Genomic DNA, 14,321 nt, shown 5'->3' with positions numbered 1-14,321 from the left:
TCCCCAGAGAGTAACAGACTTGGCTCACAGTTTTCATCAAAGTACTTCCTTTGGGTCCTTTCTGCCCTTTCTCTGACTTAAAAATGTGTAAATATGCATGCAGTTATGAGAATGGGATCTTTTGCCAGTGCACCCAGGAAGCCTTCATGACCCCTGAAACATACGATCTATAGATAATGGTTTCTCTTCCTAAACACTCAGAGCATCAAAAGCATGAAAAAAAGAGACCACAAACATCATTTTCTTACCGAACAGATGGGGAAAGTGAGTCACAAGGGGATGAGGGCTGAATTAGTCACAATCCCACCAAGCAGTGTGTCAGAGCTCTTGTACTTTCTGGCTCTGTTCTGTCCCTCTCAATCCAGATGGCAAAACCTTGATTTGTGGGGCTGGTCCTTTCAAGTCCAGATTAACCCTGTTTCTCCTCTTAGACTGCCCTTTTCTCTTCTAGTTGGGCTATATTGTTATTTCCAAACTTAAGTGACATTTCTCTGACACTGAAATGTCCTCCACATCCAGGTGCCACTGCCACCTTCCCTGCCACCAGCCATAACACTCACTCAACAATCCTGCATCTTCTCTTGTCCAGTCCATCCTATCACATCAACTGTACTCAGATACAAGCATCATCCCTGCACTCCAGACCCTGTAGCTTGCTTCCACCCAGGTCATGCTCCGGTACACACCGACAAACTGCTCCCATCAGTCAAGCTTTATCCTTTCCTGCTAATTGGTCTTTAATCCTACTTCCACAGAGAAGGTGGGCACTAATGAAATGAGGAGGGGTAAGATTCTGGTTCCTCATATCTCCCTCTAAGCAGCTTTCCTTTGATCCTGAAGGATCGAACTTCAGGCCCCAAATAAAGTATCAGAGAAAAAATGGCTAGGGAAAAAGTTTAATTGCAAACAGACTCTTAAAAATGACTAATGAAAACTGTATTTGTCAGTTGACATATGTCATCTGTCATACGGTATTTGAGGATAAGCCTTTATAACTAGGAAGCATTTGTGAATATGTTTGTAGAATATCTGGCCTGAGTAATAGCAACAACTATGATCAACCTTAAACTCATGAGTTCTATTCATTAATTAAAGGTCTAAGGCCCTCTTGTCACGTACCTTACTTTTCATCTCTATTTTAACAAAGCATCACTATTTTATCACTACGAGAGGTAATGCTTCGTAATAGTTAAGTAGGCAGACTGATTGGGTTGCCTGATTTCAAATCCCAGTTCTATTCACTGGCTGGCAAATGAGTTGCCCCCTATAAAATGGGGACGTAACAGCATCTACCTTGTGGGGTTGTTTTGCAGGATTCACATGGTAATATTTTGCAGAGCTTTTAGTGCAGTGCTTGGCACATCAGCACCTTGCAGGAGCTTGTCATTGTTCGTAGTACCTCTCCTCTCATTTCATAGTCTCGACAACCTGGCAAAGGGGGCAGGCAGACACCCTAGCTCCATTTTTTTGCAAAAAGAATTAAAGTTCATGAAGCTGGTGATGTGCCGCACCATCCCCCCGCCTCCACCACCACCACCTGTGAGGAGGTGGCGCTAAGCTCTGATCTGATTCCTGGCCCAATCCATGGTCTGCTGATGTGTGCACTCAGGCTTATAACAATGAGCCCACGTCTTCCTCTGTGCTTCTGATTCACAATGAAAACCCTTATTAGCTGGGTTGTTCACAGATTATGAAACAGCAAAGTGCTGTTAACACAGAATCTTCCTGTTCGAAACTGTTTGGCTTTCAGAACACAGGAACAGACCTTCAATTTAATTTCAGGGTACCCCATGCCAGTCGAATAACAGAGGGATTTTCTCTTTCATCCTGGCAGAAAATGTGTTGTGCTTTCTTTTTCACTAACAACCCTTGGGCAAGAAAAACATCAAGCCACAAAGAAGGCTCCACATTCTGTTCATGAGGAATCTGATAGGAATACACGGAAATAACCAGAGAATACTTAAACACTATGGATTTCTACAGTGCACCTTCCTACTGGGGAAGTTGTAATTTCACAGATATTACTGAATTTAAACCGACAGCGCTTTTATCAAGAAAGCCGGGAGGGACAGCAACACAGAAAGGCCAAGGGCTGTCTCAAGGACATGTACAGCAAGACAGGGGAGAAACACGAAGCAGAGAACCACCTCTTTGGGCCAAACATTTTCCTTTACGCCACCTACTGCACTTCAGATTTCCTGCATGGATATTTTTAAGTGCAGGGCAAGGATGAAACACACTTTGCATTCATTATTTAACTTCTGCAAAGTACATATGCTTTGGCATTGCTCTTAGCACCAATGGAGCTGTCTTTTCATTCCCAGTAGGGGGGGGTAGTCACTGACATTAGCCATGGCCATGGCAACCACCTGCGGCTCTGTGCTCTGCTCCCCAAGGAGTCTGCTCCCAGGGACAGACAGCACCTTCACACAGTGAGAACCAGCCAGCAGGGAAGAGCCTGGAACTCACAGAACAAACCTGTGAAGTGCTTTCAATTATTTTTTTTCCACGACTGGACGAAAGGAACAGTATAAAGCTCCAAAGTTCAGTCAACACCATACAAAACCATTCAAAAGTTTTCAAAAATCCTTTATGAATGAAAATGAGATAGAACCCGCAAAATAAGTATCTATCCCACCTCCAATTATTTTTAATTAATTTTAAAAATTAATTAATTGATTTTACTATTTATTTTTGGCTGCACTGGGTCTTTGTTGCTGCGTGTGGGCTTTCTCCAATTGCAGCAAGCAGCGGCTACTCTCTAGTTGTGGTTCATGGGCTTCTCACTGTGGTGACTTCTCTTGTTGCAGAGCACTGGTTCTAGACAGCCAGCTCAGCAGATACGTGGTCTTAGCTGCCCCGTGGCATATGGAATCTTTCCAAGTCAGGGATTGAACTGTGTCCCCTGCATGGCAGATGGATTCTTTACCACAGGACCCCTGGGGAAGTTCACGACTTTCTAATCATCATCATGACTTTCTTCACCTCTGATTCTCTGCTCTCTGTGAGAACAGACAGGTTTTTCTAGAGAAGCATGGCAAATGGACACAGATATGGGAACTAGTCTCCACTCTACTGCTCTAAGGCAGTGGGGCCTTTGGCAGGTCTTTAAACCTCTCTGAACCTCTTCCTCTTCTTTGAAAGGAAAAGACACCATCTGTTCTCTCTACCTGAGAACCTGGCAAGGAAACACAAAAGGCAATGGATGAAATAACATTAAGCTCAAACCAGAACGGGCACTTAGCTGGGGGAGAGTGTCCACGAGAATCTGAGGAAGAAGCATGGTGCTGGGATTAGAAGAGCAAAGGAGGTCTGACCACCATAAACTGAGCCTTCTCTTGCACCATTTCCGAGTACAATCCAAGCGTGTAAGGCATGCAAGGGAGACTGATAATGCAAGGTTCCCAAGAGCTGTTGTCACACAACCATTTATGGATGCTAAATTACTGGATATGAATATGCATTGTGTGTGTGTGCATATATGTGCCCTGGTGGGTGTTGGGGGAGAGTATATATGTAGATGCATGTGTACATGTGTGTGCACATATGGGTGCATGTATGTGTGAGCATATGTGGGTTGATTTGATGGGATTTGGTAGAGACTTGAATAAAAGGATATAAGTTCTTCCTGGCAACAACCGAGCCTCACAAAAAGCAACAAAAAGGAAAGGAAGAGAAAGCTAACACATATTAACTTTCTTACAGACCCACCACACAGTCCTCTGAGCAAAGAGCCCCGGTAACTGAGACACTATGATGGGTCCCTATTGGAACATGTCTAGTTGACCTTTCTCTTTGGAGATTCCCTTTGATTTCTCACCATTTCTTTCTCCTGAACTCTCAAATCTAGTAAGTGCTCCTTGTCCTCCTATCTGTCTGTAAGACACCACACCAGAAGTTTTCAGCATTTTGCAAACTCATACCATCCCTTGGGAATTCTCGTGTCAAAAGTGTTCCTTCAACCTGTGTCAGTGGAATCAGAGATGATACCTTTTACCGAAGAGTTTTTATAGAATTGGTTCACGGGCTTGCATATCACTCTTGCATTATTCAGCACATACCCACGGCTTCCACGGATGGACAGCCTCTGTCTGTCTGTTTCGTTTGGCCTCTAAGTGTGAGGTGCTGCTTAGGGTCACAGAGAAGACTGGGAAGGGTCCCAGACTTATCATGTGGCACAGTTTCTTTTCCCCTCGCTGCCAATTTGCATCAAATCTGAACTGACAACATCAATGGGCTTCTGCCCAGCTTCCTTGTTGGGTAATGAATTGGGTAATGAATCAGTAATACTGCATTCGCTGGTGCAATATTTGCAAAGGCAGTGATACCTTTAGACTGGGAGGGAACAGATTTCTGCCTGTGTAATATCAGCTTGTCCATCTGTCTGGATGTCAAAGCCACCCCAAATGGCCTCCTGAGGGACTCCTTACTCCCCTGGTAGACACATATGTCCATCCCGAGGCTCTGTGCTCATAAGAAGGTATCAACCCAACCTCAGTTGGGTCTGTGGCCAGTTAGTAACCCAGACTAGTAATGCCTACTAATGATTACTAATCCTACTCAGTACTGTACAAAAGCCCAGCTAAGAACAACAGTGATAGAGGATTTCCTGACGGGTATGTGACCATCCATTCCTCTGGATGCTCTAAATCTCTCCCTGGACTAACCAGACCATCCCTAGAGTGAGTCATACTGGGCCCCAGTAGGACCATTTTCTCTGATCAGGTGATGTAATTGGCCTATGTTGAGGGAGAGGACCTGGAACTATCTCATGTAACCCATTGCTGTGTTTACTGTGAGGGTAACGTTATGTAAAGATCCATGAGAAACCTCTCTGGTATCAGTACCAGGAATAGCTCTGCTTCTCTTGGGCAACTGAACTGTTCATACATTGAGAGACCAAGTAGGTTGCAATTGGAACCAAGTAGGTTCCAAGTCGTGTTTCATGTTCTGCATTGTCTGACAACAAACGCAGACTCACATCTGTAGCCTGTTTCTTCTACTTAAATAAGACTTGCTGACATGTATTTCATGGAGTAACCTCGCCCCTGGCTATATCCATGCCTTGTTTTGCTTTTTCTTTGCTTATTTTAAGTGTATTTTATTTTCCTGGATTGCATAAATCTTATTAGACCACTTTGCAGCCTTCTGAACAAGCTGAAATTAAATATACTAAGAAAATGAGAAACCACAGCAAAACAGTGCTAGTTAAGGGGGGTTAAACATCATCTGTGGATGGAGCTTGTCTGAATTCTAAATGAGGCCTCTCATTAATACACCCGTTAATGGTCAGGTATAATTCTTCAACATATAACTAACAAGCTTGATGTTAAAGCCTAGAGAATAAGAACATGCGGAAATGATAAATAATGAGGGAAATTCAGAAATCAAGCCACAGAAGATAACATATTCCAAAATCCATTATCAGCCTCACAACTCTTCAATTTTTTTCTCGGAGTCAATTACAAAAGACACTGATGCATCCTACACCTTCTACCTGAGGACAGCATTTCATTGTTATTCAAAAGCACAATACTCCAATCACCTACCATGTTTGTGAATAAATGCAAGTCCTTGCAGTATCTGATACATGATATTTCTTATAGCAGACTCGGGAAACAACTTATTTCTGTGTGGGGCAGAGGAAAAAAAGTTATAAATCTCGATTTATGAAATTTGTTTATCAAAACAAATTCCCTGTCCTCAAATTCTTAGCATAACCAAAAGAACATAAGAAAACACTTGCTTACATGCTAATTTGATCAGATCCTTGGATCATAAAGACCAAAGAAAAGCAACTGCTTATCCATGTAATAAAGCATACCTTATAAGTACCAAATATATTCAGTTATGTTACAAAGAAGAAACGATTAAACATTTAATAATAAACCTAGAAAAATTCCTTCCAAGATATCTTATAAAAAATCACCTCTCCCCATAATTAAAGAGTAACAAATTTTTGATGGGGAAAATCTGAGGTCTTTCACACGAAGGTCTTTAGGAGATACAATGGATAGTAACATTTTCCCTTGGTTGTGCAAGCCATACAGCTTCACTGCTATTCCTGACAATGAAAATGATATTTGTTCACTGAAATTACTCAGAGGGATGCTCCAAATAGCATTCACCTGCTACCAAGAAAATGTGCCCAACAGGTTCCACATGGTTCACTTTAAAAGTTCAAAATGACCACTGCAGGTAAATTTTTTATTTGTTTCTTTGTCTTCCCAGTATGCGAGCCCTGAGCACTGTAGCAAGACAGGCACTGTAAGAGACCTGGAAGTATCCGACGGATGGCTCAGAATGAATGAATCCGCTGCACTTTTCACCTGTAGTCACTCATCCCATACTGTCCCGTGGAAAGGAGACCTGCAGAGTTATCCGCAAAACCTCGGAGTCTGTTTGGGTGAATCACCCATTAAGACATTCATAATGACTGCTCTGAAAGCAGTTTTCTCCCCAGCTATCCCAGGGCCTCCCAAGCAGGACTGCAGGTGGCGGCCCCTCATCTCCTGGCAGCTTTAAACAGCCAAGCTCAAGCAGCATGCCCACACTAAACAAAAGCAGAAAGAAAACACATGCACGTTGCAACATTTATTTCTAAGAATATGATTTATTTCTAAGAATATGGTGGTCATCATATGTACCTTTCTTTAATGAGCTGGTAAAGATTCTCCTTCATGTACTCAAAGATAAAATAAAGATGATCATTTTCCCTGATAACTTCTTTTAATTTTACTACATTGGCATGGTTGAGCTTCTTTAAAGACTGAAAGGCAATGAAAAAAAAACATAAAAATTAGAGTTAAGTCTGTTGTTGAAAAAAGAAAAGCAATCCCACAAATCAAAACCAGAGTTGGACTATAAAGAAAGCTGAGCACCAAAGAATCGATGCTTTTGAACTGTGGTGTTGGAGAAGACTCTTGAGAGTCCCTTGGACGGCAAGGAGATCCAACCAGTCCATTCTGAAGGAGATCAGTCCTGGGTGTTCTTTGGAAGGAATGATGTTGAAGCTGAAACTCTAATACTTTGGCCCATGTAATGCGAAGAGCTGACTCACTGGAAAAGACCCTGATGCTGGGCAAGATTGAAGGCAGTAGGAGAAGGGGACGACAGAGGATGAGATGGTTGGATGACATCATCAACTCAATGGACATGGGTCTGGGTGGACTCCGGGAGTTGGTGATGGACAGGGAGGCCTGGCTGTGCTGCAGTTCATGGGGTCGCAGAGTCGGACACGACTGAGCAACTGAACTGAATTGAATACCACAAACAGGAAGAAGCCCCTAATTCTAGAACTGCAGCAAAGTGGCACAATTCATATTATACTGACAATATTTTAATAAATGGTATTTCTCTGAATTGGTAGTAATTTTACATAGAAAAACTATTTCAATTAATGAACCAGGGGGTAAGAACATGACCATAACTGGAGCTGCTGGCTTCCCCTAGCACGAGGTATGGGGCCAGGGCTATTTTAGGTGTACTCCCTCCAGGTGATGCAATTCACGCCATGAAAGTGACCAGAGAGGAAACGACTGAGGCTTTGATTGATATTGGAGAGGCAGCTGCTGGGAGCTGAGGTCCCCAGCCAGCAGTCTGCAGATATGCTGAGCAGGAAACCACTCAAATAGACAGAGGCTGACAGCCCAGTTCTCTCAACTTTCTTTTGACTCATGTGTGTCCCTGGGACATATAGCTCTTCTTACAAGGTAAGTTTTAAAGAAGAAAGCAAAGAAGGAGGGGAGAAGGAGGAGAAATTTCAATGGAAAGACCATGAAGTGAGATGAGAGAGACCTTTGCTTCCAAGAACAGCAAAGGCAAAAAAGTCAAGCGGGGGATGAGAAACAGAGTGGGCAGCTCAGAAGATGGTGAGTGACCTTCTGATTATTCCCCATGCACACGTGTGGTTTTCCTCTTCCTGGAATATACATATGAGTGCAGCCATGTGCAAGCTATTTTCTGTTTGCATCACTAGCTCTGTCCACAGTGAACAAATACGCTTTCATAACAGTGAGCAGCAATCCAGTTCATGTGTGAGGACCAGACACCCAACTGCAGGTTTGCTCACCAGCTGATCAGAATTTGACAGAACGTCTCTTTCAAGAATGCCTCAAGGAGTCACTGTGGCAGTGGGTTAAGCCCTTTAACTCAAAAAGCCTTTTCCTCATGGAGACGTGAGTCTGACAATAATAAGTTGTAAAGCCTTCTTTATCTCTGAACTTCCTTCAAAACAACATTCCTTCTATAAAACAAACAACCAGAATATTTGAAGATGAAAGTGTTAACGCGAGTGTCCAAACCTGGAAGGACACTCGATAACAAGCCCCCAAGGGGAATGTGTAATGTGACCGAGTTACTTCAGCAGCTGGGAAGAGGGAGGAAATATGGCCAGTGAATAGGAACAAAATAAGACGTCTGGAACCTCTTCCCTGAAAGACAAGCTTTTGCCAAGCGCCTCTCTGGCAGGAAATCCTCAGCTGTTTTGGCCAAATGGCCAGATCCTGATTACTGCTTCTAGTTGGGTTGGATTTCTGGTTCTTCATGAGTAGCAAACACTGCTAACTTGTAAGCATTCACCAGACTCTCATGGACTGCAGTCGTCTTTCCTGTCTCTTTGCTTAAAATGCACCACCAGCCATGGCTGAGGCATCTGGTGGACGAGCAGCAGGATGAACTGGGCAGATTCATTCGGAGGAAGACGAAGTCGGTTTTAGAGCTTTGAGAGAAGAGACTTCCAGGCAAGGAGTAGGGTACCTTCCACTCTTAGCCAGATGTTTGCTTTGAGCATGAATTACCAGTCCAAGTCTAAGAGTGGCTGCAGCTCTCGCATCTAAGTGAGGTTCAGGGGCCAATTAAAGTCTCTATCAGTTTAATAGAAAAGAAGTAATATAAAAAAAAGGACCAATTTTGTGGAGGACCTTACGTGACTCAATTTCGAGAGACATACTTCCAGAAAGAAGGCATCTTATTTTGGCTTGGCAAAGGCTTCCAAAGAGAGGCAGGTCAGCTGCATCAGGCAGAGAAGAAGGAGCACAACAGAGATGCTTCAGGGAGGAGTAAGTAACCTGCAGGCTCTGAGTGGTCGGTCAGTGAGTCTCATCCACGTCACTTAAAGAAAGTCAGGCCCAGACAAGCTAGGTCCGGGGAGCAACCGTGTGTCAGGAGGGAGACCCTCAGAGGTCGGGTGAGAGAGCAAGTGGCCACCCAGTGTCTGAAGGAAGAGAACTGTCTGGATGCCAGACCTTGGGCTTGAGACCAAGCCTTGCTGCCTAGAGCTGTGTTTCCCTCCAGCAAATTACTGAGTCTCTGGGTCTCAGGTCTTGTCATCATGAAACTCAAGATGCTAAGAGTTTCCTCATCAGGTGGTTGTGGGGATGAAATAAGACCGAGCGTGTAGAGCACCTAAGGTGCTGCCTGGCCCGTAACAGCTACTCAGTAAATGGTAGATGGTGTGTGAATAGCTGAGTGCTGGGGAGACGAGATGTGTGGGGAGTGGGGTCACACAGGCCACTGCCATGAGCTGTGGTTTCTGAGTGGAGGGTAAACGGTAATTATGACAGAAGAGGGAGCAATGATGAGCCCTGGGGGAGGCAGACAATCTAGAAAATTCAGGCACTGGTGTCCACTAAGCAGTTGGATATATGGACCTGAAGCAGGGGTTGGCAAACTTTTCTGTCAAGGGACAGACAGTATAAATCTTAGGCTTTCCTGGTCATATATAGTCCCTCCTGCAACCACTCAGCTTGGCCAGTGTAGCATCAAACCAGCCATAGATAATATACAAACAAATGGACATGGCTGCATTCCAACAGTTTTTTAAAAGTAAAAACAGGCAGTAGGCTATTTATTGACCCCTGATCTAAATGCATAAGTAAGATAAAAGATGTGAAAGGGGCTGCTGAAAGAAGGGGAACGAATAAAATCCCTTGGAAGGAGAAGTCAAAGCAAAGGAAAAAAACTGCTGAAAAGAGAGTGTGAGAAATCATCATTATTTAAAGGGTGAACCCATACAACCATTGGTGAAAGGCAAGAAAGAAGAAGAGGTGGGTCAAAGCAGAGTCCACAGACATGGGAGAGGAGGGGAGGAGAGGAGGAAGTAGTCCACAGACAATAAAATGCCTGAGAAAATGATCCTGGACTTGGCAGCTAGGAGAGCAGCTTGTGGCTGCTAGGAAAACAGCTTCGGCAGAACGCCTGATACAGTGAAGTGGCAAGTCAGTGGTGGGGGGAAGTGATGGCAGAGGGGGAGCCTGGAAAGTGAGGTCAGGAAGAGGGATGGGTGGGAGGTCCAGGGGAGGGAGGGTTGAGTCTGGTTAGAGAGAACAATGGGCACATTGATGGATGGAAGACAAGGAGCCAGTGGAAAGGAGTTTAAAGATATGGGAAGGTTCATAATAGCCAAAGGAGTCTCAGTGTCCATCGATGGATGAATGGATAAACAATATATAATAGATCCACACAGTGGACTGTTAATCAGCCTTAAAAAGTAAGGAAATCCTGACACGGAGATGAATCTTGAAGACATTCTAAGTGAAATAAGCCAGTCACAAAAAAGACAAATACTGTATGTTTGCACTTATATGAGGCACCTAGTGTAGGTGAATTCATACAGATAGAATGTAGGATGGTGCTGGCCAGGGACTGGGGGGAGGGATTCATGGGGAATTTCTGTTTAATGGATAAAGAGTTTCAGCTTTGCAAGATGAAAAGAGTCCCAGAGATGGATGCTGCTGATGGCAGTATAATAATGTATATACTTAATGCCATTGAACTGTACCATTTTTAGGTCAAATACACAATTCTGAATCTATTTTGAGCCCTCTGGGTTCTAGCATGGGACACCTTTGTCATTCCAATAGCGTCCGCTATTTCTCTGACTATCTACCTGGCAACCTGCCATTTTCCTTTGAGTTTCTGTTAACCTTAATGCACAGGCATTGTTTGTGGAAAATGTGCAAAAAAGCTTTCCTCAGAGATGACTATACAATATGATTACTGCATATTTCAATTTCTGGATGGTACGACAGATTTTCTAATACCGTTTAGTTTACTATGTAAACAAAGTGGTATAAATCTTTTAAAAAGTGTTTAAAAAGGTAAATATTATGTACATTTCATCATAACTTGAAAGAAAAGGGACATTAGTGAGAAACAAGTGAAAGCTGAATAAATCTGTGGTTAACAGTCTATTACCAAGATTTAAATAAAGTACATGAATACACACAAAAAAAACTTTTACAAAAAGTACACGCACTAATATAACACCACAATCTTCTTCTCTTAGCTTTTAACTGTATTGTTATCATCTGCCTCCTCTTCAGCTTCAGTGAAACAATTCTAACTGTATCAACTATAAATCTACCGTGTATAAAGCAATTTTAAGCAATCATATGTAAATTATTCCCTCATGTGTTAATAAATACCTTGACCTCCCGAAGGTTCATGCATTCTTCCCAGGAATAAAACTTTCTTTTCATTCTAAAAGAGAGGAGAAAAACAAACAGCATGCTTACTCCCAGTAACAGGCTACGCTTTATCTTTTAAAAAAAAAAAAATGTTTTCATTCTGGACCTAATGAACAGTGCTTAAAGTGGGTTCCAATTTCTACCAAATATTATACTATCCAAAACAGCACTCTACTTAGAAACCTGGCAGTGCAATCAATTTTGCAGCACAAAAATTCCCCAGGAGAGTTAGCACAGGGTACTGCAAAGAGGTCTGGACTGATGTCTTGCTCTGTCACTAATTAGCTGACCATGGGAAAATTCCATGGGCTTATTTTATCTAGACCAGAGCTGTCCAATCGAACTTTCTGTATTGGTGGGAATGTTCTGTGCTGTCCAGTATGGGAGCCATTAGACGCACGTGACTACTGAGCAGTTGGAATGAGGCTAGTACAGCACAGAAACTGAATTCTTAATTTAAATTTTAAATTTAAATGACACATGATTACTTGTTGCCATGTTGGACTGCACAAGGACAGGCCTCTGGTACAGGGGTTGGCAAACTATGACCCATGGGCCAGCTCCCCCCGACCATCTGATTTGATACAGCCCACAAGACAAGAAGGGCACTTATCTTTTGTTTTATTTTATTGTAAAAATATTTATTTTTTGGGGTCTTAGTTGCTGCACATGGGACCTTCACTCTTCACTGTGGCATGTGGCACCTAGTTCCCTGACCAGGGATTGAACTTGCATTGGGAGCATGGAATCTTAGCCACTGACCCACCAGGGAAGTCCCTCACCAATGTTTCTAAATGGTTGCAGAAAACAAAAGAAAAATAGTAAATCATGACATGTGAAAGTGATCTGAAATTCAAGCTTCAGTTTCCACAAATGAAGTTTTGCTGGAACACAATCACACCCGTTTGTTTCTATATGATCTGTGGCTGCCTTCCCACTACAACAGCAGAGCTAGGTTGTGACGGAGACCGTATGGCCTACAAAGCCCAAAATATTTACTGCTTGGCCCTTTGCAGGAAAAGTGTGCCAACCCCTGGCCCAGAGCCTGAGGAGAGAGACAGAGCCTGGTGAGCTGGCCAGAAAGCTAAGGGTTCCCGCTTTCACAGCACTTCAACCACATCCTCTCATTTGAATCTTATGGCAGCCCCATGAGACAGATGGGATGGGAGGAAACTAAGAAACAGAGAAGTTATGCCATTTCCCCAAGGTCTCATCGCTGGCTACTGAGAGACCAACTCTCATCTCTCCTTCTCACTCTGACAAGTCTGTCCCCAATGTCACATTGCTCCTCAGTTGAGTGACCAGTCCCTTTATTCATGCAGAGGCCCAGGCACTAGAGAGACATTCCTCATGGCACCGACCTCGGAACAGAAAGGCAGGTGATCAACCATCTTCTGTGTTGAGTGCTATGGAGGAGACGGTCAGGGCATCGTGAAACTGGGCCCCAAAGCGACCTAACCTTGTCTAAGGTATCATGGAACAGTTGTCCAGGGAAGTGGTACTAAACCAAGACCTGAAGGACCAGGGGAATTTGGCCCAGTTGGAGGCGTGGGGTAGGGAGTTGCATAGGAAGGCACAGGGCAGAAAGCCATCTGGTGAGTTCAAGAAGCCAAAGGCCAGAGTGGCTGGGATGAAGTAGACACATGGTTAGTGGGAGGAAATACACCAAAGAAAACAGGAAGGGGCCGATCTGTAAAACTGGGGGCTTGGTCTTACATCTGATAGGAAGAGATTAAAAGCTCCTAGTTTGGGTTCTTTGAAAGCACAGTCTGAGGTAAGGACTTGGATGCAGGGAGTTTACTGGGAAGTTAATTCCAGGAAACCAGGGCAGGGAGCAGGGAATCTAAGAACAGACAGCTGAGCTAAGAACCACAAGTATGAAGGATAAAACTCACTTTTTAATAGCAATCAGTTCCCCAGACTCGATGCTTCTTCCCAGCAGGACGGAACCATAGGTTCCATCCCCGAGTTGCTTGATGGTTGTGTATCTATTCATGGTGTGCCCGCTCAGGCCGCACACTCATCTCAGGGCCGAGGCGGTTCAGTCCTGCAGCCGCAGCCGACCTCCCCAGAGTGTAACCAGATTTTTCTATGGCAGCACCAGCACAAGGTATCCAATAGAACGCGACTATCTTCCAAATACATATTTTCAAAGATGAGTCTTCTGCCTGTAGAGAACGATAAGAGACAAGGATAAATGTTAATGGACATTTCTGAGTCTATCTAAATCAGGAGCCGGCTGTAACCCCCCAGCTCACCATCCGTGATTTGTAAATAAAGTTTTATTGGCACACAGTCCTGCCCACTCACTTGCATATTATTGGCAGCCCTTTTCATGCTCCACAGCCAAGTAGATGTGACATGGACTGTATGGTCCACAAAGCCTAAGGGATGTATTACTGTGCCCTTTACAAAAAAATGTTTGTCCACTTCTGGTCTAAATAATGCTCTTTTCTAATTTTGTATAAAACGAGAGAGAGAATTCTTGTAAAGTGATTTCACCACTGACTCAGAAATTAATCAGCTGCAATTCGATACCTTTCTGCTGACTAAACCACTGTAGGCAAACACTACATGATAACTATGGCCGATGGAAATTGCTGAGCTACAAAAATCCATGCTAAATATGCTGTGTTCTGTGTAATTTAGCTAGACTTAACAATGTAAACACACCAAAGCCAAGAAATGTTTAAATTAAGGTTCTCCTGATATAGAACTTACATGTGCTCCATGAACTGTTTGTGGCTAAGCAAAGACAGTATTTAATATTTTTATTACTAGACATTCGGAAGCTAAACAAAGAACTAGTAATTTTTTTAAGGCCTGCATGTAGGGTGTGTCTCTTTTAAAGTC

General features: G+C 43.4%; 1 protein-coding gene across 3 annotated transcripts in view; it reads right to left on the bottom strand.

Moving 5' to 3' along the window:
• Positions 1 to 14,321, bottom strand: part of CILK1 (ciliogenesis associated kinase 1) — a 46,963-nt gene that overhangs the window by 16,372 nt on the left and 16,270 nt on the right. For all 3 annotated transcript variants that reach the window (XM_025268340.3, XM_044928990.2, XM_006056780.4), the window contains exons 2-5: positions 13,364 to 13,636; positions 11,427 to 11,481; positions 6,648 to 6,769; positions 5,550 to 5,629 (exon numbers count right to left, since the gene is read on the bottom strand). In XM_025268340.3, the coding sequence (XP_025124125.2) occupies positions 5,550 to 5,629; positions 6,648 to 6,769; positions 11,427 to 11,481; positions 13,364 to 13,464 (358 nt within the window). In that variant the 5' untranslated portion in view covers positions 13,465 to 13,636. The remainder of the gene's footprint in view (positions 1 to 5,549; positions 5,630 to 6,647; positions 6,770 to 11,426; positions 11,482 to 13,363; positions 13,637 to 14,321) is intronic.

Source organism: Bubalus bubalis, chromosome 2 (genome assembly GCF_019923935.1).
Source record: "Bubalus bubalis isolate 160015118507 breed Murrah chromosome 2, NDDB_SH_1, whole genome shotgun sequence".
Taxonomy (NCBI): domain Eukaryota; kingdom Metazoa; phylum Chordata; class Mammalia; order Artiodactyla; family Bovidae; genus Bubalus; species Bubalus bubalis.
This window is presented reverse-complemented; position numbering and strand designations above follow the sequence as displayed.